The sequence below is a fragment of the Coenobita brevimanus genome, chromosome 75 (genome assembly GCF_032717465.1).
Source record: "Coenobita brevimanus isolate Jiangsu-jjx chromosome 75, ASM3271746v2, whole genome shotgun sequence".
Taxonomy (NCBI): domain Eukaryota; kingdom Metazoa; phylum Arthropoda; class Malacostraca; order Decapoda; family Coenobitidae; genus Coenobita; species Coenobita brevimanus.
This window is the reverse complement of record NC_137028.1, coordinates 20,495,081-20,522,151: the sequence shown is the minus strand read 5'-3', so window position 1 is coordinate 20,522,151 and position 27,071 is coordinate 20,495,081. Positions and strand designations below refer to the sequence as shown.

The window sequence follows — 27,071 nt, the reverse complement described above, 5'->3', positions numbered from 1 at the left end:
CATACACTTTTCCTATTGAACTAAGAAGACAAATGCCCCTATGATTACCACACACTTCTTTTTCCCCTTTTCCTTTGTACAAGGGAATAATTATACCTGACTTCCAATCCTCCGGGACTCTACCTTCCTCCCAGGCCAATCTGCACATCTTCCACATCCATTCTGCTATTATCTCTCCCCCATGCTTCAGCATTTCACCACACACTCCATCAATTCCTGGGGCTTTCCCCGATTTAACTTTCTTCATCGCTTCCACAACTTCTATTCTACTGATTTCTTCCTGTCTTCTCACTTCCCTCCTTCTCCCAGCCATTCCCCAGCCACTTATACTCGCGTTATTTCCATCCACTATGTTCAACAATTCCCTAAAGTGTTCTCTCCATCTGCTCACTATTTCTCCCTTCTCCACTAGTAATCAACCATTTTTATCTTTCACTCCCCTGCTAACTTCACTTCCACCCTGTCTTACTCTTTTCACCTCTTTCCAGAACATTTTCTTACAGTCCCTCCACTTTACACTCAAATTCCTTCCAAATTCCTCATCCACTCACTTCTTACTCTCTCTTACTTATCTTTTCACCTCTCATTCTTTCTACGTATAACTCTTTCTTCCGCCTCTCAACTTCTTCCACGCCCCTATTTCTCATGCATTCATTGTATGTTTTCTTCTTTTGTGCCACAGCCTGTTTCACCTCTTCAGTCCACCATGCTGTTCCTTGCACCCCCCTCCGTCTTCTCTTCCTTCCACACACCACATCACATGCTGCACATGTTTCTTCTGTAAATATCCTACACACACCTTCCACATCTCCCATCTGTTCCAATTCATATTTGCCCAATCGTTCCTCCACTTCTCTCTTACACTCTGCCTTTTTCTCATCCTCTTGTAACCTTTCCACTCTCCTTTCAACTACTCCTTCCTCTCGTCTTTCCCTTCTTCTATTCCTCCGTCTTACTTGAATTCTAATTCCGGCCACCACCAAGTAGTGGTCAGAAAGTCCACTCCCCCAACCTCTATAAACTCTTGCATCCATTACACATCTTCGCATCCTTTCATCCACACACACATAATCAATCATTGCCTTCCTTTCATTCAGTTCACCACCCACCCTTCTCTTCGCTCGCCATGAATACCTGTGGATCATTTTTATGCCTGAAGAGGGTATTGACTATCACCAAACCCCTCCCAGCACAAATGTCCACTAACGCACTCCCATTCTCATCTGTCTCAGCAGGCACACCCCACTCACCAACTATTCCATCCACCTTCACATTCCCAACTTTACCATTCATATCACCAATCAAAAACACTCTCTCATTCCTTCCAAACTTTTCCATGCACACTTCTACATTTGTCCAGAACTCTTCTCTCACTCTTCTAGCACGATCTTGCGTTGGCGCATACACACACACAATCGCCCACATTTGTATTCCAACTTTCAACTTTACCTACACAATCCTTGACCCAACTGATCCATACTGTCTTATGCTCCTCTTCCATCTTTTACTCACAACTATACATACTCCTTCCTTTGCCCTCTCATTCTCACTTACTCCTGCACCTATACCCCATCCATACTCTCATTCTCTCACACTTTCTCCTCTCCATTTTGTTTCAGTTATTCCACATACATCCACTTTCGCACCCTCAAGCACCTGGACAATCTCTCTCTCTTTCACCTCATCATTCGCTCCCCTTACTTTCCACATTCCAATAACCATGTCCTTTTACCGGTCGTTGGTCGTCATCGTTTGGTCAATCCTTGTCCGAGGCTTATTGTTTGTTTTTTTAGTTAGTTGTTTTCCGGGGAGGGGCACTAACCCTCCACCAACCCCTTAGTCGCCTTTTATGACAAGCAGGGATACTGGGGGAGTATTCTTGAAAAAAAACCCTTCCCCCAGGGGTGTATATATATATATATATATATATATATATATATTCATTCATTCATTCATTCATTGCCAGACGCCATGTATCCCAAACAGGGTGGCCAAGGGCTTAGAGTTAATTGTTTTACAGGGAGGGGCACTAATCCTCCACCAACCCCACTTGACACATAGGGAGAACGTTATATATATATATATATATATATATATATATGGTACACTCAATCCTCAAGTACCGCGGGCAATAGGGACTGGACAAGGACCGTGGTACCCAAATCCGTGTCACTCAGACAATATGTTTATGTGTATAATGGTACAATGTGTTCTGGCGACTTTTCATAACTCACTTTTACCCCTTTTTACAACCTAACCCCACGTAAATTAACCCTTACTTGCACCCACCATCAGGTAAAACAATGAGACGTAAGTATTGTTATTTAAAAAATCAGTGGTATTAAAAATAGCATTAACAAAAACAGAAGTTGGGCTGGGTACCCTTTAATTGATACGTAGCTCCATGGTATTTTCCTCCCTCCCCTCAAAGTTTTGTTGTCAAAGTTTTGCCATCTCTTGTATCATGTGGCCTTCAGGAGAGACCTTAGGCCATATGGTTAGATGAAAATTCATGGGTTTGAAGGCTTTAGGGGACGAAACAGAACAAAAATGTGTGCTAACCAGAAAAAATTACATTAATCCTTGTGTTCTCTTGAGTTAGCGTTCCGTTTCACATTCTTCATTTGATATCTCGCTTCCCTACACTTTTCAGACAGGCTAAGCATATGGCTAAACTGCTCAGTCAGTCCGAAATGTGTTGGGAAAAGCGATATCGAATGAAGAATGTGAAACGGAATGCTAACTCACAAGAACACATGGATGAAAGAGTACTTTTTTTTTTTTTTTTTTGGTTTGCAAACATTTTCGTTCCATTTCCTCCTCTAAAACTGCCAGACCTATAAACTTTAGTCTAACCATACGGCCTAACATCTCTCCCGAAGGTCACATGATACGAGAAGGCGAAACTTTGACAACATTATCGGTGGGGGGTGGGGAATGAATGCCGGGAAGCTACGTATCAACATAAGGGTACCTAGCCCGACTTTTTTGTTAATCCTATTTCTAATATCATTGGTGATCTTAAGTACATTGATTATATCACTGTTTTACCTGATGGTGCATATAAGTGGGGGTAATTTACGTGGGGTATGGTGGTAAGGAGGAGTAAAAATGACAATTTCTCTGACGCTCCACATAATGCCCTATAGGCCTAAGCTTCTCAGTCAGATTCAGGACAAATATAAACTTTCAGTGCTACAAGGTTCGCATCACTTCCTTTGCATGATCTTTATCTTCTCCTGGTCCTTCCAAATCGTTATGATGGTGCTTTCCTGTACTCCACACTTTTTTGCCATTTCGGTAAACGTATGCTTTACTTAAAGCAGTAGAAGGACCTTACCAATTCAATTCATATTCCTCCAGTTTGTTTTCGGTATTTTTCTGACTATTTTAAGTGTGATAAATTACAACATCCTGCAGAAAAACTTCCCACATTTCATCATCACGTTCCTTAAGCCGTACTTATGATTGTCTTGACGTACTCAAAGGTGGTTTTCGTCTCCCAATTTCCCAACTGGATGCTAGGTTAAATTATTAGGTATAGTTAGGCTATGTTAGGTCAATTGTAGTTAAACATTTAGGACAGGCCCTTTTGCTGTAACCCTGACGAGTCAAACGAGTTGACACAGTATAACACAGCTAAAAACAACGGGGAAACAGATTCAGCATGAAACGATTATTTACCTCCCATAAGTAATCCAAAAAGTACAAGTCTATCAGGAAGAAGATCGAAGAATGTGGAATTGAATGCTAATTTGTGAGAGAACATGGATGGAAGTAATTTTTTTTTCTGGTTAGCAAACATTTTCATTCAGTTTTGTCCCCTAAAACTGCAAAACTCATATGACTGTGAGGTAAAGTCAGTGAGATGCGAGAAAGGATTTTATAGCCGTATGCTCAGTCGGTCCGAAACGTGTTGGGAAGCACGAATTTGAACGAAAATGTGGAACTGAACACAAACTTATGAGAACCCATGGATGAAAGTTTTTTTTTTTTTAATTAGGAAACATTTTCGTTCCATTTCGTCCCCTAAAACTGTGAAACCCAGTATGAGTGTGGGGTAGAATTAGGCGAGGTGCAAGAAAGGACATAACCGTATGCTCAGTAAGTTGGAAATGTGTTGGGAAGCACTAAATCGAATGAAGAATGTAGAACTGAACACTAATTTACAAGAACACATGGATAAAAGAGTAACTTTTTGTCTAGCAAACATTTTCATTCCATTTCATCCTTTAAAACTGCAAAACCCATTATGAGTGGGTAAGAACTAGGTGAGGCATGAGAAAGGACTGATAACCATATGCCCAATTGGTCCGAAATATGTTGGGAAGCATGAAATCAAACGAAGAATGTGGAACTGAACCCTAACTCACGAGAACACAAGGATTCTTTTTTTTTTCCTGATTAGCATACATTTTCGTTCCATTTCGTCCCCTGAAATTGCGAAACCCATAAATTTTGTCTAACCATTTGGCCTTGAGTGTGCCCATGAACCATATTTCCATTCTGTATGCGTATTCATCTCACCACCGGGAACCCTCAGCCAGGAACGATGCTCGCCCAGTTGTTTCAAAACTAACCATAGGTTTTTCTCAAAAATATGCTCAGTGTGTTTCCCAGGCAAAATTTTTTCAACCTAACCTAACCTAACCCACTAGGGCTGCTTGGCTTAGGTGGCTGGGTGTGGTATTGAGATCAATACCCATATAGAATGGAACTATGCTCCCAGAAAAAGTACCCAGAGTTTAGAGGGTGACGTCATCCCGCGCAACTTTCAAATTTAGTCGCCAGGCCAGCTGACTTCCCACGTGAGCTCGAGTTTTTCCGCGTGTTGACATGACTTGTCTCATTATGCTGACCGCGTTAGAACAAAAATGTGTTACTCAACCACGTGTTACTCAAGGATTGAGTATATATATATATATATATATATATATATATATATATACAGTATATATATATATATATATATATACTGTATATACAGTATATATATATATATATATATATATATATATATATATATATATATATATATATATATATACTATATATACAGTATATATATATATATATATTTATATATATATATATATATATATATATATATATATATATATATACAGTATATATATACATATATATATATATAAACACATATGCTGATGATGTTGTACTGATTTGCGGAAGTATTTATGAGATGCAGAGGGTGCTTGATTGTCTGGTGGAGGAAGGAGAAAAAGTGGGATTGGTAATAAATTGTGGAAAGACTGAAATTATTAATATGAACGTGGAGAATCAAATCGATTGTGTAATTGGGAATAATGTGGTGAAGAATGTAGAAAACTTTAAATATCTGGGAACGATTGTATCATCTAAAGGATCATTAAACAATGAAATTGAGGAGAGGATTAGACAGGCTTGGCGAGCTGTTGGAATGTTGAAATCTGTTTGGAATAATAATATGCTTTCGGTACATACTAAAGTGAAAATTTACAAGTCCATGGTTAGACCCATTTTAATTTACGGGCATGAGTCATGGTACAGTACAATTGCAACAGATCAGAAAGTATTAGGATTTGAGAATAAAATACTGAGAAGGATTCTTGGGGTAAAGTGGCAAGACAGAGTTACAAATGCAAGAGTAAGGGATATTACGAGAGTGGAACCAGTTAATGAATATGTGAGACTGTCTCGCTGGAAGTGGCTGGGGCACATATACGGAAAAGAAGTAGGTAGTTTAATACATGATGTGGCAGAGTGGACTGCTAGAGGAAGAAGAGGTAGAGGTAGGCCGAGGGAAACCTGGTTGAGGACAATGAAAAAAGAAGCAGGAGAGGAGTGTTGGTGGGACCTGAAGGAGATGGCAAGAGACAAATATTGGTGGAGAGAGTTCATTGAGGCCCTATGCATCCCGTGGGGTGCCACAGGAAATGATTGATTGATCTGATATATATATATATATATATATATATATATATATATATATATATGTATATATATATGTATAATTATTCCCCTGTACAAAGGAGAAGGAGAAAAAGAAGTGTGTGGTAATCATAAGGGCATTTGTCTTCTTAGTGTAATAGGAAAAATTTATGGTTGGATAGTTACTGACAGAGTCAGGGAAATAACAGAGGAATTAGTTGGAGAAGAACACGGAGGTTTTAGGAAGGGAAGAAGTTGCGTAGATCAGATATTCATTCTTAGATCTTTAGTTTAAAAGTTTCTAAAGAAGGAAATGAAGTTGTATGCGGCCTTCATGGATTTGAAGAAAACATATGACAGGGTGGATAGACAAGGATTGTGGAAAGTAGTAGTAGTAGTAGTTGTTCCCTAGGCAGTCTGGCCGAACAGCCCCGAGTCCCTTAGGAAGGCCATGGCCGAGACCGGGCTTTCCCACAGAGCTCTCAAAAAGTGTATGTTGTGTTGTTGATGTAGGTGATTGTGTGCAATGCAGTCTTCCATAATGTGCTTAGTATAGGGTGCTATGTTGCATCCTAGACAGGCATCAGCGACGGAGTCATCCAGCCTCTTCTGGTAGCTTAAGAGGGCTGGATGGTGCCCACATCTCAGCCTGGCCAGGTGGACCCTGTCCTCACGAGGAAGATAGGATTCAGAAGGTTGGATGTCAGGAGGCCGTGCATGCAGCTACGTGTTGTCTTTAAGTGACTGAATGGAGCAGCGAGTGATCTGAGTGTGGATATACTTCTGGAAGCTGGTCTGAGGTGGGCGAGGGGGGAGAGATGACAGTGTTTGTGTATGGTATCGTGTGCTGGGTGTTGTTTTGATGTTCCTTGGTGTGGGTGGATGTGCTGCCATGTATTGTAGTGGATGTTGTGGATTTGTGGAGGCTGTAACAAGAAACTGGGTGCCTCTCATGTCTAGGTGATCCTTGACTTTGAGGACTTTGGTTTCTTGATGTAGGTGGTCTGTGGGTTTAGTAGCTGTGCGGCCTGTGATTATTTTTAGGGCCTTGTTCTGTATGGTCTGCAGAGTATTGAAGTGTGTTTTGGTGAGGTTAGAAGCCCAGGCAGGGCTTGCATAATTCATCACTGAATGTATGTATTGTTTGTATACTGTGATGTTGATTTCTTTGTTGTGTTCAAATGTTGTATGGGCAAGTGGCTTCAAAGCATTGAGTCTTGGTGTTATTTTGTTTTTAATGTTTGTGATGTGTTGTTTAAATGACATTGATGTATTGTATGTTACACCAAGGATTTTGGGTATGTGTGTGTGTGGTAGGGGAGTGTTGTTTATGGTGAGGTGTGGGATGTGACTGTGTTCTGCTGTCCAGTTTGTGAGAAGAGTCTTTGTAGATTTGGCTGGGGCTATTTTGAACCTGTTTGTAGTGAACCATTCATGTTGTGTGTTGAGGTAAGGTTGAATGATGTGTGCGGCTGTGTTTGCATTTTGGTGCTTACATGTAAGTGTTATATCATCTGCATAGGAAGCTATGTGTATCTGTGGTGTGTGAGGTGTGGGTACATCGTGCATGTATAGGTTAAAGAGTGTAGGGGACAAAACAGATCCTTGGGGGATGCCGTTTGTAAAGTTTCTGATGTTTGAAGACTGACCAGCAAATGTTACTTGTGCACATCTGTCTGCTAAGTAGTTTGCCAGCCATCTTTTTGTGTTATTGGGCATGTTTGTGTTGAGTATTTTGTTTGTAAGGTTGTGGCGGGGGATGGCATCAAAAGCTTTGCTAATGTCTAGTGTGATTAGGAGTGTTCTGTGTGGTGGCCTAGCTGAATTCATGCCATTGAAAACTCTCTGTTTAAGGTCTGTAAGAAGGGTGTTTGTGGAGTGTAGTGGCCTAAAGCCATGTTGTGACTGGGCTAGGGGAATGTGAGGTGTGACTAGTTGTAGTATCAGTTGTTCAGTGACTTTAGAGAGGGTCCAGAGGAGTGTGATGGGGCGATGTGAGGAGGGTAACGTGGGGTCTTTGTTGGGTTTAGGGATAGTGATGATGTTGCCATGCTTCCAGATGTTGGGTATTATGTTGTGTGAGTAGCTGTAGTTTGAAATGTTGGTGAGTGCTTGTATGCCTTGTGGTCCAAGATGTTGAAGGTGAATGTTGCTTATGTTGTCTGGTCCACAGGCAGATGAGTGCTTGAGGTTGTTAATGATGTGCTTCGTCTGGTTGTAAGTGAAAGGTGCGTAGTCTGGGTCCGTGGGGAACTGTCTCTTAAGTCGGATGATACGTCGGTCTTCGGGATGGGGGTTTAGATGGCTGACTTGTGAAAAGTGATTGATGAGAGTGTTTGCTTGTTGTTTGTTTGAGGGTATGGTGTCTGTTGTTGTGATGGCAGCATGTGATTGTGTGGTGTTGCTGTTGGAAAGTGTGATGCTGTTTAGTGTTTTGTAGAGTTTGCTGATGTTTGTGGTCAAGTGTTTGGAGGTAATTTTTCCAGTTTAGTGTTTGCTGCTCTGATATTTTATTGTTTATCTGAGTGTTGAGTTCTTGTATTTGTTGTATAGTGTCTTCTGTATGGGGTGTTTGGGAGTGTTGCAGTGTGTCCCGTTGTCTGATGAGGCCTTGAATTTCTGGTGTGAAGTTGGGGTTGTGTCTCTTTCTGTTTCCTCGAGGGATGTGTCTTTTGTCTGCGTTTTGTATCATTGTATTGTAAGTGTGCACAGTGGTGTTGATGTTTGTGATGGGTGTACTGTTTAGAGTTTCGAGATGTTGTTCTGTTTCAGTTACAAAGGTCTCCCAGTTTGCTCTCTTATAATTAGTGTATTTGTGTTCATGGCCAGCTGGGATGATTCTGGTTTTGGTAGTGATGATGATTGGGAGGTGATCAGAACCTAGGGTTTTGACCACTCTCCATGATGTAGTGGGGGCGAGGTTTGTGGAGCAGAAGGTGATGTCTGGAGATGATGGGAGGAAGAGGGCTTGGTGTGGGATATGGGTATGTTGGTCTAGACTGTTTAGTATGAAAAAATGATCTGTCTGGGATTGTAGTACCAGCCCTCTGTCTGTGTCAGGGTTGTTGACATGCCAGGCCGACGACTTTGTCATTGAAATCACCACCCAGGATGATGTTGGGTATGTTAGTGATGGATTGTGGAAAGTATTAACCCATGGATTGCGAGCCACAACTCAGGCTGGGTAGCGTTGCGTTGCGAGCCACAGCTCTGGCTGTGTTGGCCATGCATCACGGTAAACAACTCGACCCCTACAGAAACTTACGCATGGTGCTACGCAAAGATGGAGAGAGAGAGTTTTTTCCTTTTACCAGATGATGCCCTGGATGTTTATCTTCAAGTTTATAATAAACAAAAGCAATTTTTTAATTTTTTTTATTTTTTCATTACTCCTGTACATAAACTTACGCATGGCCTTATGCAAAGACGGAGAGAGATTTTTTCTTTTCACTAGATTGTGCCCTGGATCTTTATCTTCAGGTTTATAATAAACAAAAACTACAAAAAATATTTACATATATTCTCTTCTTTTTTGCACACCATGGGGTGGGATAAAAAAAAGGTAATTGCCCAATCCACAAGTTAAGAATATATAGAGTAGATGGGAAGTTGTTGAAGGCCGTGAAGAGTATGTGTGAGGGTGCTAAGGCTGCAGTGCATGTGGATAGTGAACTGAGTGAGTTTTTCTATGTGAAGGTTGGATTGAAACAGGGATGTGTCATGTCTCCATGGTTGTTCAATCTGTATATGGATGGGGTTATAAAAGAGGTACAGTAGGCTCGCACAATGCGCGAGAGATTGGGCAGTCCTCGACCTCGCGCACTGGGAATTCGCGTACTGGGAATACATAATCTTATGGGAATAATTACATATGGGCAGTATCCCCTCATACTTGGACATTTTTTTGGCCCTTGGAGACATAAAAAAGGTCAAATTTTTTAGATTTTGTACTACAGATATAGCTGCAATAACAATAATATGGGCAGTCACCTTAACAACAGTACACAACAGGCCTGATGGATTTAAACAACAAGAGTTCTGAGGCGCGGCAATGCACTTACAGTGCCCCCGCCACCACCCCGGCCTCACCACGCTAGTTTAACGGTTGCCAATGTATTATTCCAGGTTTTGACGAAGAAATTGACGGCCTGTTGAATGTTACATTTCTTCCAGAATGCAGGAACAGTCATTATGGTGGGGGTTGCAGGTATGCCAGTTGAAGCAGGTGAGTCAGGTGGGGCTGTGAAGGTGGAGAGGGGGGCGGCTGGTGAGTCAGGTGGGGCTGTGAAGGTGGAGAGGGGGGCGGCTGGTGAGTCAGGTGGGGCAGTGGAGGATGGCGGTGGGCGAGTCAGGGGAGGTGGTGAGGGGAGGATCCTCCCTCCTCGCTACTGCTCACATTTTTGGCAATTTCCTTCATCTCTTCTTGCTTTTTTGTTTCATTCCTCATCTTGTTATGGACGTATTGGCAGTATAACAACTTGGTATTCACCAAATAAACATCATTATTATAGAAACTGGGTATCTATTCTAACTTACTGTTATTGCCAAAAACATTATTATTGAAGTTGTTATTGGCGATATCTTATTGTAGACTCCTCTTGAGCACCTTCCCCATGAGCCTCTAGGTCACTATTGGCGCGTTGTGTGTGGGGGGGGGGTCGTGTACCGATGGAAAATGGCGTTTTTAAGCCACTTCTTGCCTCTACCTCGTGTTTTGTGGGGTAAACTCCCGCATTCAAGGTTTTTCGTTATGATATTTGGTCACTCGCGCACAGTGTGATTCGCTCACTGTGATGACGTGCACTGGGCGAGCCTACTGTACAAGGTAGGGCAGTGGATGCTGAAGTGACCCTTATGAGAGAGGGCAGTGTGTATAAACTCCCTGTACTGTTGTTTGCAGATGATACTGTGTTATGAAGTGAAGACGAATGGAAGCTGCATGGCTTGGTGAATGATTTGGGAGAGTGTGTAAGAAATGGAATCTAAAGGTGAATGTAGGGAAGAATAAAGTTATGGTCTTCAAGAAAAATGAAACCACTGAATGTACAATGAGGTTGGATGAGGAGGAAATTAAAAATTTGAGTGCATTTAAGTACTTGGGTAGTGTGATGAGTATGGATTGAAATTTAGAGGGTAAAGTGCTTGAAAGGGTACAACAAGGAAGAAAGGTTGCTAGTTCTTTGAAAGCAGTGATAAGAAACATGGAAGTGAAAAAGTTACTGCCTGACAGTATTGTGATACCAACTCTAAGAAGTAAAGCTTGGACCTTGTTGGAGGGACAGAAGTCAGTAGTGAGAGAAGTGGAAATGAGTTATTTGAGAGGAGCATGTGGAGTCACATGGAGAGCACAGACTGATAAATGAGGATGTAATTAGATTTGAATGTGGATGTGATACGAAGCATTAGGAGAAACACGTTGAAGTGGTTTGGCCATGTGGAGAGGATGGAGAGTGAGAGACTGACAAGGAGAGTGTATGTGAGGGAGGTGGAGGGGGGAGATGGAGTGGGAGGACAAGGATGAGATGGAGGGATGGAGTGGAGATGTATATGAAAGAGGGGGATGTGAGCTGGGAGCAGGGCAATGAAATGGCTGGGGGCTGGGCGACATGGAGACGATTGTTTGTGGCCACCCCTTACAGGATTAAGGCATCTGGCAATAGATAGATCGATAGTGTCTAAAATATATGTATTATTCCCTGCAGTAATGGAACCAACCTGGTGCTGAAGTTGGCAGCTTGGGCATACACAGGGTCACATAGTCTCTTTGCTGAGGCTCTCCACTCCCTGGCAGATGTCACCAACCAGCTCATACTTGCCTATGGCATCCACAAATCAAAACAGGTATTGTACCAGTTCTTTATAATGCTTATTTCACCACTCTTTCCTTTTTCTTTTTCCACCAAGCCCTGTTATAACCTACACCCTGCCATTTACTCCAGGTAACCTTGTCATAATGGCAGTTTTTTTTAGCTCAAGAAATAAAGTTTTTGTTGCTCAGCCATGGTCTGCCTTTCCCAGTAGAACACAAAAATTTCTGGATGAAGCATTAGTGTTGATGGACACTTGAGAAAAGAGCAGAGCAGAGGCATATTCCCATGGCAGAGTAAGTTAGGAAGAATGAAGCATTTTTGGAGAAGCTTGATGAAAGTGGGTATTTTTGGTTGGAGATATGAATGGGGAAGTAGGGAATACTAGAGTAGATTGAGTGGTTAGCCAGCAGGATGTACCCATTAAAATCGATGAGAATTGTGGTGCCTTGGGAGACACCTGTGTTGGACAGAGCTTGGTAATATTCAGTAACTTTTTTAGGTGCAAGCTAAGCCTCAAGTATATGTGGGAAGTGAGAAGAAGGGTGGAAAGCAAGTTTGATTAATATGAGACAGTGATGAATTTTGTGGCCATGGATGACTGAATGAAAAGATCTTTGCCTAGTACTAGAGTGTATAGAGACATGAGGAGTGACTTGTCTGATCATTTGGCACTAGTATCAGAGATTAAGATGCAAAGGTGTTGGGTGAACATACCCAGAGGAAGACAGGAGGAAGCAGTTGTTGCCAGGAAAGTTGAAAGACTGCAGGGGGAAACAAAAAGAGACTAGTACTATAGAGAAATGAAGAAACAGCTGGGTAGATATGGTATGGAACTGATAAAAGAGGTGGAAAATGTGAGTATAGTGTTCAAATAATGCAGCATGTGTGAAGGTAAGGGGGTGAAAAATATAATGTGGTAGAAGTTGGAAGTAAAGCAAGCTGAGAAAGAGAAGAAAGCATATAGTGATTGGGTAGGAAGGAAAGGGATTGAAGGTGTTGAGATATGACGGACAGAGTTTTGAAAGAAACCAGTGTAAAATGAAGAGTGTGTAAGGACTGTACAGGAAGCATGGCAAGAAAGAAATATGGGGTGATAAGGGTCATACCAGTCAAACAAAAGAAAAAAAATAGAATGCTAGTGGATAGGAAAGTTATCAGTTAGAGAAGGCATTTTAATAAACTGTTGAATGTAGCACCTGATGGCCACCCACACCTATTTCCTTCCTTTATAATTTACAGATTCTATTAAGATTATATTTTTGCATTGGTTCAGTATTATTGTGCTCATCATATTACAGAGTATGTTAATTGTAATGCAAAATGGAATTGATATACTTGAATAAAAGCAGTTCAGTCCTGTTAGTGTAGTATGAAGGGTTATAATGTATGATGGTCATGTTTTTGGCATATTGTCAGTGATGGTGTATTGTGACACAGAGTGCTGATGTGGTGCATCCTTATGGCTACACCAGCATGCGGTACGTCTCCTCTCTCATCTCTGGAGCGATGATCTTCTGTGTGGGTGCAGGGCTTTCCATTCAGCACGGCATCTCTGGACTCATCCAACCTACAGAGGTCACCACCAAACTTCAGTGTACAGCACATTCCAGTAACCCTTGCCTGTTCTCAGGTGTACAGTGATCCCATGTTTTGCATGTCTGGTTTGTGATATTTCGGTTTCCATGGTATCATTAATACATACCTGGACTGTTGATGGCATGGAAATTGACACCAATTACACATATCATAGTTGAAATATTAGGTTGATGTTGCCAGTTGATAGTGCTTCTGATTGCTTTCTCCTCCCATCCCACACCCCATACCCACCCCGAGAAACGAGGTAGAATCTGCCCTTTCGAAAAGTACATTTTGCTTTATGCACCAGTAGCATACATCATACTGATTATGGACATGTGCCTGGTTCCCTTTGCAGGCATTTACCTGGCAGTAACAACATGTGTAACACTTTTTGCTGGATTAGCCAAATAAGCATTATGCTATATAATCACTTAGTGTAATAATTTCATAACCAGCCTCTGAAAATCATGAATAAAACGTATTTGATTATTTTCAAGTGAAATGAAGGAGCTCTGTGGCATGGATGTGGATGTGATAGAAAGCATTAGGAGAAATACATTGAGATGGTTTGGCCATTTAGAGAGGATGGAGAGCGAGGGACTAACAAGGAGAGTGTATGCAAGTGAGGTAGAGGGGGAGAGAGAGAGGGGGAGGCTGAGGATGAGATGGAGGGATGGAGTGGAGAGGTATATGAGAGAGGGGGGTGTGACCTGGGAGCATGGCAGTGAAGTGGCATTGGACAGGGCAACACGGAGATGATTTGTTTTTGGCCACCCCTTATGGGATTGAGGTGTCTGGCAATAGATAGATAGAAAGAAACATGCAAATATCAGAATACAGTTTTGTGTTCTGTAAATGCTGTACAGTATTATGTCATGTTTTATGGCATTTTTTTTTTCCACACAGCTTTGAAATTGACAATATATTAACAGAATTATCACAGACATCTGTGAATTATCTAATTGAACTCATATATCACATATTTTGTAACCCACTGTCCCCTAATAGAGGAATCCCCTGTTATCTGAAGGAGTTATGTCAAGTAATGACCATTCAGATGTTGATCTTAGGGATAGCAGCAGTGATGTAACATGGGATCCGTGTGCTATGTCAAGTGGCCATCGAAGGTTACTCATGTGTGACCTTACTCAACCCCTTCCCCGAGTAAATATCCAGTCAAAATATAATCAGTTATTACCTGAAGCGACACAACACATGTACAAAATAAATCATACAATAAACACCTAAGGCAGCACATTACCAGCAGTGAAAGTCATACAGTGTACAGTATTACAGCACTCATAACAGTAAATCTGAACACTTACCAAAGCATTAGCATACCATAAAGTTGAATGCACTCTCTGCAGACATAAAAATCCTATCCAAAGGGACAGTTTTACTCAGTAACTATGCCCAGCGTCTCCCTGAAACACACATCCAGTCATAACATAGTACCAGTAAGCACCTAAAGCAGCAAATACCTTAAACAGAAATCATACAGTGTACAGTAACATAACACTCATAACTGAGTAACTAAGTTATTTCCAAATGTCCCTTATAAAAATGGGAAAACTCTTACATATAGTAAGAAATGGTGCTTAATTATTCATCTATCCATCATCCAATCCTACATTGCCCCATGAGGAACATAGGAGCCCGGGGCTGGGCAGTTGGTCCCAATATTTAAGATGAGAGTGACCAGCCTCACTTATCCCTGAGTGGCATTACATGAGCAATCAACCCCAACCATCCCTTGGATATAAACTTTCACCAGCTCAATCTGATTGGAGCTCAATAATTACCCACTAAACCACCAGGTGCCAAAATTTGGGTATATGGTTACCACCCAGTGTAGTAAATGGTTTCCTGGTGTACAGGAAACCATTTGGCTTGTCACTCAGTGTAGAGTCACCCACAGGCAGAAGGAAGAGAAAAGAATGAAGGAAAGAAAGATAGAAGAGGGAGTGTAAAGTTACCCATAGGCAGAAGGACAAGGAAAGAATGAAGGAAAGGAAGACAGAAGAGGATGGAAGGAAAGAAGGATGAAAGAGAGGAAAGGGCAGACACCCAAGAGCAGGACTGCATCTAGTTAGTGGATGGTGAGCACCTCCATCTACCACAATTTGTAGGAGTTAATCTCCAGATAGTGGTAGTTGGGGGCACTCACCATCGCTTATCCAATGTAGTGCTGCTCTCGGGTGACTGCCCTTTCCTCTTCTGTCTTTCTTTCCTTCTGTCTTTCCTCTCCTTCTGTCCACGAGTGACTCTGCACTGAGGGACATGCCAAATAGTGTCCTGTACACCAGGAAACCATATGCTACACTGGGTGGTAACCATATAACCAAGCTATGGCTCCTGGTGGTTTAGTGGGCAATTAAGGGAGTTTTTTTTGGTGTGTGTGTGTGTGTGTGTGTGTGTGTGTGTGTGTGTGTGTGTGTGTGTGTGTGTGTGTGTGTGTGTGTGTGTGTGTGTGTGTGTGTGTGTGTGTGTGTGTGTGTGTGTGTGTGTGTGTGTGTGTGTGTGTGTGTGTGTGTGTGTGTGTGTGTGTGTGTGTGTGTGTGTGTGTGTGTGTGTGTGTGTGTGTGTGTGTGTGTGTGTGTGTGTGTGTGTGTGTGTGTGTGTGTGTGTGTGTGTGTGTGTGTGTGTGTGTGTGTGTGTGTGTGTGTGTGTGTGTGTGTGTGTGTGTGTGTGTGTGTGTGTGTGTGTGTGTGTGTGTGTGTGTGTGTGTGTGTGTGTGTGTGTGTGTGTGTGTGTGTGTGTGTGTGTGTGTGTGTGTGTGTGTGTGTGTGTGTGTGTGTGTGTGTGTGTGTGTGTGTGTGTGTGTGTGTGTGTGTGTGTGTGTGTGTGTGTGTGTGTGTGTGTGTGTGTGTGTGTGTGTGTGTGTGTGTGTGTGTGTGTGTGTGTGTGTGTGTGTGTGTGTGTGTGTGTCTCCAACTCTGCGCATAGGCTTCACAGCCTGCTCTCAAGGCCCAGTAGTCCTCCTACATACCATACACCTCTCTACATGTCACCACTTCGGCGCTAACACCCACCGTCCATATTGAGTACATGCTAGGGCTGTCTCATACAGGACTGGTGTATTGGTATTAGCGGGGGTACTTTTACGACATGTTGGCGGGTCATCTGGTAGATCCAGAAAGTCTGCTTTTATGAAATTCAGATCCTTAAACTGTTCCCTGCCCCAGCCGGGATTCGAACCTGGGTCCATCAGGACTGCAGGCCGCCTCTCTACCGATTCAGCCAATACCCTCTTTAGACACATAATGATCCACAGATGTACGTGGCAAGTGATCAGAAGGGAGGGTGGTGAACTGAATGAACGTAAGGCAGTGATCGATATGTTATTGGTGATGCCATGACTTTAGCTGAAGAGATAAAGCTCAAACAGACTGCGGCATATTAATTGGCATTTTGCCAAGGATGTCTGCACATAATTATTTCATCAGTAAAGTAAGCATAAATTTCGGGTTAGCTGACTTGTGCACTCAGTGAGGGGTAAAGTTTGTTGACCCATTTGATGAGTTCTGTGAGCAACAAAAATATTACCTTTATGGTGGTGTACATTTGACAACGCCTCTAATCAGGATCTCTTTAGCTTGTTGAGGTCAGATCATGAAATGGTGACAAGTGGTCCTGTAGAGATGCAGCAGACACCAACAGAAGTCCCTTAAAGTCAAAGTAACAGCCTCAGAAAGATACAGTACATCCCCCTAGTACGCGCATATATGGGTGGCAGAGGACGTTGCGTACTGTGAATACATAAACATATGGGAAAAATCACATATGGGCGGCACCCCCCTTCATGGGCAACCCTTGAGATGCCTTTCGGACCTAAGTATTGTACTATACAGGGAAACTATCTAAGACATATTACCGAAGATAAAGTAAACCAACAAGATTATGGCTTTACTTGGTAAATCAACAAGGATATGGCTTAACTAAACCAACAAGAATATGGCTGCTTACCTTTACCCAAGAGGACAACAGGCGTAATGGAGGTAAGAAGAGGATCTGAGGCAGGATGAGGCACCTAGCGTGCATCTCCTGCATCACCCACCACACCACCTGACACACCACCATCCTCACCACTTTCGTCACCAGCACTTTCGACATATTCACTACCTAATGCACTCATTTCATTCATAAACCCTTCAAAGTCTATTTCTGACACCTCAGACATCGAATCAGCCGGATTTGAGCTTCTCTTTGCAGCCCGTTTCGCCTACAGGGAGTTCAGTTCACGTCCTAATAAAAAATACACTAAAGTTTTTAAAAAATAGGTTCTCGCATACAAGGGGGATCACTTACTCGGAACTCGCGTACCGTAGGGATGTACTGTAGTTCTTTCTCATAAAATGCTGGAGGCTCTCCAACACAGATGACCCCCCAAGAGGGAGAGGTGACTCTCTGTCACAAGAGGACTCTGCCTCATTGGAGGAGTCTGTCTTATGGCAGCTGGCAGACTCCAAACTCCAGAGAAGCAGTCGTACTCTTCAAGTCGGGGAACCATAGTTGCTGAATTCTTCCTCTCATGGCAAGCCAAAATTGGTCCAAGAGAGAAAGTACCACCTCCAGACATACCAGTGCTGGGAAACGGGGACAGCTAAGGGATTCCTAGAAAAGGCCGGAGCCCCTTCAGACAATTTTCTTCAGTGCTAGGTCAGTTAGAAACAAACTGCCTAAACTCAAGGCATTCATGGCTACAGATCATTCTGATGTTTTGGCCATTACAGTCATAGATTCATAGGGATAGTAGAGATTTTGTTGGAGAGTTTGAAATTCCTAGTGTCAAGATGTTCTGTAAAGACTGTACTACAGGAGAAGGACGGTATTGTATTGTACATCAGTGACAGTTTAAGTCCCTCGACTGTAAAATTAGGTCATACCAAGAAATCATAGGGGTGATCCTTCATTTGACCAACACTACATACAAGTTAGTTATTGTATACAGGCCTCCACATCAGCTCACTGGCAAGAAGGAAGATATGTACAGAAGTTTGAGCAGAGTAGGCAGTGGTAAAACGTCTGTAATTCTTAGTGTCCATAACTGTCATACTGGGATGACGTAACACCAGTTGCTGAAGGTAGGTGTCTTGTAGGCTTTGCTAATGAAAATTTTTTGTCCCAGTGGATAAATGAACCAACAAGAGGCAACATCATCCTGTATCTTCTGTTCACTATGGAAAATGAAAGTGTTACTAACTTGTCAGTTGGTGAACCACTGGGAGATTGTGACCACAGCCTGATTAGAGATCTTTCTATTTATTTGTTGTAAAAGATTGTCTGAATGTTGTCAAAGAAAACTAGACATCCATTGAGCTAACTTTGCGGGTTTTAAAGAGAGTTTTACATGTGTTGGACTTGAGGGCAGTATTGTAAATGCAATGTATCACTCATTTAAAGGGCAGCTTACAGGATGACAGGCTGCATTCATATCCTCTAAGTCCACAAAGCCAAGTTCAGTTAAACTAAAATAGTTTAGTATTGAAATAGCCCCTGCAATTAAAGAGAGAAAGGTTGCATAGAAGAAGACCAAAAGCAGTCAGGACCAGAATGATTTGGACTTCTTCAAGACTGTATGTAAGAGAGTGAAATCTCTGATAAAGCTGACTAAAAGAAATGAAGAAATCATTGTGGCATCAGAATGCAAAGAGAGACTTAAATAGTTCTCCAGCCATATACAGTAAACTGTAGGAAACCTTTCAAAGGTAGTATTGGATCCCTTAGGATTAGACAGGTTTAATGCAAATCTCAGATTTGGATATGGCCAGAACTCTTTATAACTACTAGTACTTTAGGTGAGTGGCAGAGCTTTTGGGGGGGGGGGATTTTAGACATCATGGTCATATGCCTCTTCCCTGTCCCCATTGGACCCATGTTACATGTATATCAACCTAACTATACTATAAATCGCCATGTAGTGGGTTTTTACTTCATGTAACCCTATGACATAACCAGATTGTGTGTGTGTGTGTTCTTACCTAATTGTATCTTTACAGGAATGAGTCAAGCTCGTACTGTCCTGTGTCTTAAACCATATTTATCGTACATATCCTTAAATTTGTGAATTGTTTTGGCACACACTATTTCATTCGGTAGTGCGTTCCATTGATCAATTGCTCTGTTTGGGAAACTGAATTTCCTTACGTCTTTATCACCTCTCTTCTTATGCAGTTTTTTGCAGTGTCCTCTTGCTTATGCTTCTCCATATGTTAAGTAATCATTTATGTCTATTTTCTCCTTTCCTGATATGCACTTATATAGCATTATCATGTCATCTCTTTTCCTTCTCTCCTGTAGTGTTGGTAGATTCAGTTTATTTAGTCTTTCTTCGTAGCTTAGGTCCCTTAAGCTTGGTATTCAGCTTGTAGCGGCCCTTTGAACTTTTTCAATCTTGTCTATATGCTTTTTGAGATGAGGACTCCAGACTACTGATGCATATTCCAGGGTTGGTCTAATGAATGATGTTATTATCCTTCTTAGCATGTCTTCATTTATGTATGTGAATGCTATTCTCATATTTGCAAGCAGTGTATACATGTTCCGTACCTTCTCGCTGATGTGGTCAGCCGGAGATAGTCTGTTATTGATAATCACACCTAGGTCTTTCTCTCTTTTTGATGTGTATAGGGTTTTATTTCCTAACTTATAATCCCAATCAGGTCTTTTTCCACTTTTACCAAACTTGATTACATGACACTTGTCCACATTGAATTCCATTTGCCATGTATTACTCCATTCATGAAGTTTATTTAATTCTTCTTGTAGCTCCCTACAAGAGTCTGGGCTAGTAATTCTCCTTTGTATTTTTGCATCATCTGCAAACATATTCAGATAGCTCTGATTTCCAGTGTTACTGTTTATATCATTTATATACACTAAAAACATGATTGGTGCCAGCACCGAACCCTGTGGTACTCCACTAGTCACTTCTTTCCATGATGAGTAGTTTCCTCTTAGTACTGTCCTCATTTCTCTTTTTATGAGAAAGTCTTGCATCCAACAAAACATTTTGCCTCGAATTCCTCCTTGATGGTACAGTTTCCATAAAAGTCCTTGGTGTGGTACTGTGTCAAAAGCTTTCTTGAAATCTAAATAGATACTGTCCACCCATCCTTCCCTTTCCTGTATTGTGTTTGTTACTCTGTCAAAGTAGCTCAACAGATAGGAGGATAGGGCCTTACAAGAAAGGGGAAACAAGACCAATGAGAGTCAAGTTTACATCAGAAAGTGTAATAAATGAGATACTTATAATATTATAATAAGAAAAGATCTGAATGAAGAAGAAAGAGAAGTTTTAAAATCATTAAAGGAAGAAGTAAAGGAAAAAAAATGATAAGAGGACAGAGGAAGAACGTAATACTTTTTTTTGGAGAGTATTGGATATGAAAGTAAGGAAATGGTATTTAAGGAAATAGAAGTGAAAGAAACTAGGGGGGATGGTTGTGAAAGATCAGAAGTTGAGGAAGTGGTACGGACAGAGAGTAGGAGAAAAGAGGGTATTAAAAACGTCAACAATAATTTGAAGGTGATATATACTAATGTTGATGGTTTCATATCGACAAGGATCGAAATTAATGATTTCTTGAGAGAACATGAACCTGATGTCATGTGCTTTGTAGAGACCAAATTAAGAGAAGATATTGATGTTCATTTGGGAGATGGTAAATACAAACTGTGGAGAAAAGACAGAAAAAAAAAAAGGGAGGAAGAGTGATGATAGCAGTGAAGAACAACATAAATGTAGATACTGTGGAAATGGGAGAAGGCAGGGCTGAAGTGATATATATGAAATTAGAAACTGGAGAGAATGTTAAGAGAGATATGGCGGTAGTGTATGTTCCCCAAAGACGAGAGCATGGAAGGATGACGAATACCATGAGATGTTGTCAGATATGGCTAGCTACTTGCAAAAAATAATTGAGAAAAGCAATAATATAATTTTGGTGGGTGACTTTAATTGTAAAGAGGTGAACTGGGAGGAATGGTACTCGGGAGGCGGCGAGGATTCGTGGGGCACTATGTTATTAAATATAATAATGAATAATGTGATGACGCAATGGGTCAAAGAAGAGACACGGTTTCGAGGTGAGGACACACCAGCAAGGTTAGATTTACTGTTCACCAAAGAACCCGATGTAATAGAATCATTGGAATATCTCTGTCCTTTGGGAAAAAGTGATCACGTGGTCATTGAGTTCCAGATGTTAATAGGAAACGTCGAGCCAAGAGAAGAGCTTCATAGACAGGGAAGATACAACTTTGGCAAAGCAAATTTTACAGGCTTGAGAAACTTTTTTGAAAATGTGGATTGAAGAAAATTCAGAGAAACAAGAGAGATACAGAGGAAGTGGGATATCTTTCTAGACCTTTATAGTTTGGGAGTGGAAAAATTTGTACCAAGAGTAAGAGGGAAAGAAAACAGGAAAAAGGAGTGGTTTAATAGAAGGTGTATGATAGCAAAAAAAGAGAGAGATAAGGCGTGGAACAATTGGAGAAAGAGAGGTAACGACAGAACAAAGGAAGAATATAAAAGAACAAGAAATGAATACACAAGAATACGTAGAGAAGAAGAAAGGAATTTTGAAAAAGGTATAATTGACAAATGCAAGGATGAACCCAAACTGTTTTATAGATTTGTTAATGGTAAACTGAAACAAAAGGAAGGAATCACCAAGCTGAAAGTAGAAGGAGAGGTCTTTAAGGATGCGGCAATGCAAGCAGAAATAATGAAGAAACGTTTCCAGTCAGTTTTCACTAAAGAAAAGGAGCTTGTGGGAGGGGAAGGAGTGATCAGAAATGTTCCGGTGATGAAAGATATAAAAGTGGAGGTACAGGAAGTGTATAAATTACTGGAAACTCAAGATGTAAGGAAAGCCCCAGGACCTGATGGAATTTCTAATTGGGTACTGAAGGAGTGCAGAGAACAACTGGTGGATAAAATTCACAGCTTAATTGTATGCTCACTGGAAGAGGGGAAAGTGCCAAAAGAATGGAAGAGGGCAAATGTGGTACCAATTTACAAGGGAGGAAACAGGGAAGAACCCCTGAATTATAGACCAGTGTCTCTAACCAGCATGGTCGCAAAATTGTGTGAGAGAATCCTGAGAGACAGATGGATAAAATATTTGGAAGAGATGAATATTTTGGCTGAATGTCAGTTTGGATTCAGAAGTGGAAGGTCATGTGTTTCAAACTTGTTGAGCTTTTACTCAAGAGCGATTGATGTGGTACAGGAGAGAGATGGTTGGGTGGATTGTGTGTACTTAGACTTAGAGAAGGCCTTTGACAAGGTACCTCATAAGAGACTAATGTGGAAACTAGAATATATAGGAGGACTAAAGGGGAAACTTCTGGAATGGATGAGAGACTTTTTGAGAGACAGACAAATGAGGACAGTAATAAAGGAAAAGATGTCTGGATGGAGGGAAGTAACAAGTGGAGTCCCTCAAGGCTCAGTGTTGGCGCCAGTAATGTTCCTGATTTACGTAAATGATATGGTAGATGGAGTGAACAGTTATGCAAGTCCGTTTGCTGATGATGTAAAGATCTTGAGGAAGATAGAGGTTGAGGAGGATTGTAAAATACTGCAGGAGGATTTGGATAGGATACACAATTGGAGCCGGACGTGGGAAATGAAATTTAATGTAAAGAAATGTAAAATATTGGAAATGGGTAAAAGTACCAAGAGACCATCACTGAATTATTTTTTGGGTAATGAATTAATCACAAAAAGGAGAGAAGAGAAAGATTTGGGAGTGCTGGTCCAAGATAGTTTGTCACCAGAAAAGCACATTAACAAGATAGTTGGAGAGACTTATAAACTCTTGACTAACATAAGAGTAGCATTTCATTATATGGATGAGGAAATGATGAAAAAATTGATAGTGGCCATGATCCGCCCCAGGTTAGAATATGCAGCGGTAGTGTGGTCCCCACACAAAAAGAAAGATATAAACAAGATTGAGAGAATACAAAGAACAGCAACCAAGATGGTCCCCAGTCTGACAGACCTGTCATACAGAGAGAGGCTGGAAAAACTGGATTTGCCTTCGTTAGAGGAAAGGAGAAAGAGGGGAGACATGATTGCGGTGTTCAGGACCATGGTAGGAGTAGATAAAATTGACAAAGAAGATCTGTTTGTATGGGATAAGAGAGCAACAAGAGGACATGGAATGAAATTGAAAAAGTCAACCTGCTTGAAGGATATCAAGAAATATAGCTTTCCTTACAGAAGTATAGACTTATGGAATAGCCTGGACAAAGAGATCGTCCAGTCTAAAAACATAAACGAGTTTAAAGTTAAATTCGACTTATTGAGAAACAGCGACAGAAACCCACGAGCATAGTACATTCCGTGTATATCACAATTAGGTATATACTTAAATATTTGGAACGACTTAGACAAAGAGGTGGTGCATGAGAAAAACATTCATGTGTGTAAAGGTAGACTTGATAAATGTGGATATGGAGACAGGACAACACGAGCATTGCTCAATTCCTGTATACTACAAATAGGTAAATACATGATTTTCCTTTTCTGAAACCAAACTCTCTTTCTGTTATCATACTGTGTTCTTCTAGATGATTAACCCAAGCTTTTCTTATAAGTTTTTCTAATACCTTGCTTACAACACTGGTCAGTGATACTGGTCGGTAGTTGAGAGGATTTTGTCTATTTCCTTTCTTGAATAAGGGGACTATATTTACTTTTTTCCAAATATCAGGTAGTTTGCCTTGACTCAAGGATTTCTTGAAAATTAAAAATAATGTGTAAAGGATGCAAGAGTGTATAGAGGTTGGGGGAGTGGACTTTCTGACCACTACTTCGTGGTGGCCAGAATTAGGATGCAAGTAAGATGGAGGAATAGAAGAAGGGAAAGACGAGAGGAAGGAGTAGTTGCAAGGAGAGTGGAAAGGTTACAAGAGGATGAGAAAAAGGCAGAGTATAAGAGAGAAGTGGAGGAATGATTGGGCAAATATGAATTGGAGCAGATGGGAGATTTGGAAGGTGTGTGTAAGATATTTACAGAAGAAATATGTGCAGCATGTGATGTGGTGTGTGGAAGGAAGAGAAGACGGAGGGGGGTGCAAGGAACAGCGTGGTGGACTGAAAAGGTGAAACAGTCTGTGGCACAAAAGAAGAAAGCATACAATGAATGGATGAGAAATAGGGGCGTGGAAGAAGTTGAGAGGCGGAAGAGAGAGTTATATGTGGAAAGGAAGAGAGAGGTTATTTTGTATTGAAGTCCCCAGTTAGTATAATTCTTTCCGATTTCTCTTCCATTTTATGTAGCAATGATCTTATACTCTGAATTGTACTCTCTGCCAGGTCCTCATATTCGTCTCTTTCCCATGTGTTTGATCTGGGTGGCATGTACAAATTGGCTACAATTACTTTACCTTCAGATGTGTCGATCTCTACTGCAATCAGTTCTACTTGTGCTGGTATATCTAGGTTTATTTCCTTGACTTTTAGATTTTTCTTAGTTAATATTATAATTCCTCCTCCTTTTTTTAAATTTCTGTCTCTTCTCCATATATTGTATTCCTCTAAGTTTAGTATGTCATTGGATATCCTTGGTGTTAATTTTGTCTCAGTTGGGCATATTATTTGTGGTTCATTTTCTCTGACATAATCATTCATCTCTAGTAATTTAGATACCATTCCATCCACATTTGAGTACATCAGCTTTATCATCTTGTTTTTATACTTGTCATGACATGGTTCTGCTACCTTCCTCCTTTTTCTTCCATCCTGTTTGTGTACCACTTTCGTACCTGCAATCCTATTACTTTGTAAAAAAATTTCTTCTTCTCCTCTTCTGATCTTCCCTCATTTTTTGTTTTTGCTTCCTCCCTTTTCTCTTTCAGTAATTGCAGTTCATCTTGTGTTAGGCATCTTTTTATCCTTACATTTTTGAACTCCTCTTTTTCCTTAAGATTCTTTGCATTTTTTAGTACCGGTATCTCTTCCACAGTGTTTACACTCTGGAAAGTCACCTTTAGAGGTCTTGTCTTGCTTTTCTCATATTTCCCTAACCTTTTGTGTTTCTCTATGTCTTTACTACAGATTTCCTCTGATACTTCTTTCAGTAAGCTCATTACATTTGCCATCTCCTTTTTGTCTCTTGTGATCTTGTTTTTAATTTCTTCCTCTTCTATACCAGTGATTACTATTGATTTGTTTATCTCTACTGAATCTCTGACTAACTTTGGATTGTTTTGGATTATTCTTTTCACCTCCTTTTTAATGCTTTTTTCCTCCACCCTTGTTTCTAAGTCTTTCTTTACTTTCACCATTTCAGCATACGTGGTTTCTACATCATTTTTGTAGCTTTGCACAGCTTCATTCACCTGTGTTATCTTCTCTTAAATATCACTGCTCTGGTCAATAAGACTGCTAACTTGCCTAATTGTCTCTGTGTCATTTTTGAACTCTTCCATAACACTCTCGTGATTGACTACTGTACTTGCCATTTCACTAATTTTCTTCCTAAGTGTACTCAATTCCACTGTTAGTTCACTGATGGTTGTGTCTTTCTTATTGGCCTCCCTTCCTAGTTTTTCTATTTCTTCCTTTTGCAAGTGCATCTGCTTCTTTATTTCATCAGTTTCATTTTTGAAAGCCATTTCTAGTTTGTTTACACGTTCAACCAGTCTATTGTGGGTCTCTACTTCAACCAGTTCTTGGTAGAAATCATCATTTTGCTTTTTACCTTTATCCCTTTTCTTTTCCAAATTTGTTTTACTGAAGTATGTATCCATTTTGCAATACTTAAAGTGCAAAGCATGTACTTACAATCTCCTTCTTGTTGTAAACAAACCTCAGAGATGACAGCGTATTCTTTCGTCTTGGTTCTATTTCCTGTTTTTACAAGTCTTGTTGAAACTTATTATTTTTTTCCTTTTTATATTGAACAGTCATTTAGTCTAACCTGGTACTGAGCTTGACTCATACAAAGATACTATTTAGGTAATGCCACTGGCCGTGATTGGTATGGAGCGCCGGTGTCACATGTCCACCTAGCTTGAATCCCTCTGTGTGTGTGTGTGTGTGTGTTGACCTAATTGTATTTGCCTATTTGTGATGTACAGGAAGTGAGCTATGCTCGTAGGGTCCCATCTATTGGAATGCGAAACAACCGAACTCACCGGCCTCACACTTCTTAGTGAGCGGGCTCCACCTGCATACCGCAAGACCTTCCCGATGACGTCATCACTCAGAACATAATGTGCGTGCGCACACACACACTAACAGCAATATGCACTAACACTCTCGTCCTCTTTTCTTAATTTGATGAAAGATCCCAAGGACGAAACTGAATGGATTATTGGTGTCCTGTACACACTATGTATCCAATACATAGACTTATATTTAAGTATCGTTAAGACCCAGTGCCAACGGCCATATCACGTTGAGTACACCGCTTCCTGTCCGATCAGCGAAGTTAAGCAACGTTGGGTCTGGTTAGTACTTGGATGGGTGACCGCCTGGGAACACCAGATGCTGTTGGCATCCCTACGTGTCAAGTGGGGTTGGTGGAGGATTAGTGCCCCTCCCTGTAAAACAATTAACTCTAAGCCATTGGCCACACCGTCTAGGATACATGGCGTCTGGCAATGAATGAATGAATGAAGACCCAGTCTGTAACCACATACAGATATGTGGTGTCCCTTGAAGTATTATAATCTTTCTAGTCCCGGCTGACTGCTGCTCGCAGCCGCTCGGCCGAGGCACCTTTCTTGGTGAGA

At 41.1% G+C, this 27,071-nt stretch overlaps 1 protein-coding gene and 1 non-coding gene across 2 annotated transcripts in view; both read left to right on the top strand.

The window, feature by feature from the left end:
• Positions 1-27,071, top strand: part of ZnT49B (solute carrier family 30 member 9) — a 310,034-nt gene that overhangs the window by 177,196 nt on the left and 105,767 nt on the right. The window contains exons 6-7 of the mRNA XM_080278894.1: positions 11,631-11,769; positions 13,176-13,313. Of these exons, the coding sequence (XP_080135020.1) occupies positions 11,631-11,769; positions 13,176-13,313 (277 nt within the window). The remainder of the gene's footprint in view (positions 1-11,630; positions 11,770-13,175; positions 13,314-27,071) is intronic.
• On the top strand, positions 26,717-26,835 carry LOC145408124 (5S ribosomal RNA). The gene has a single exon (XR_013898870.1). It is a non-coding gene; the product is annotated as a 5S ribosomal RNA (ribosomal RNA).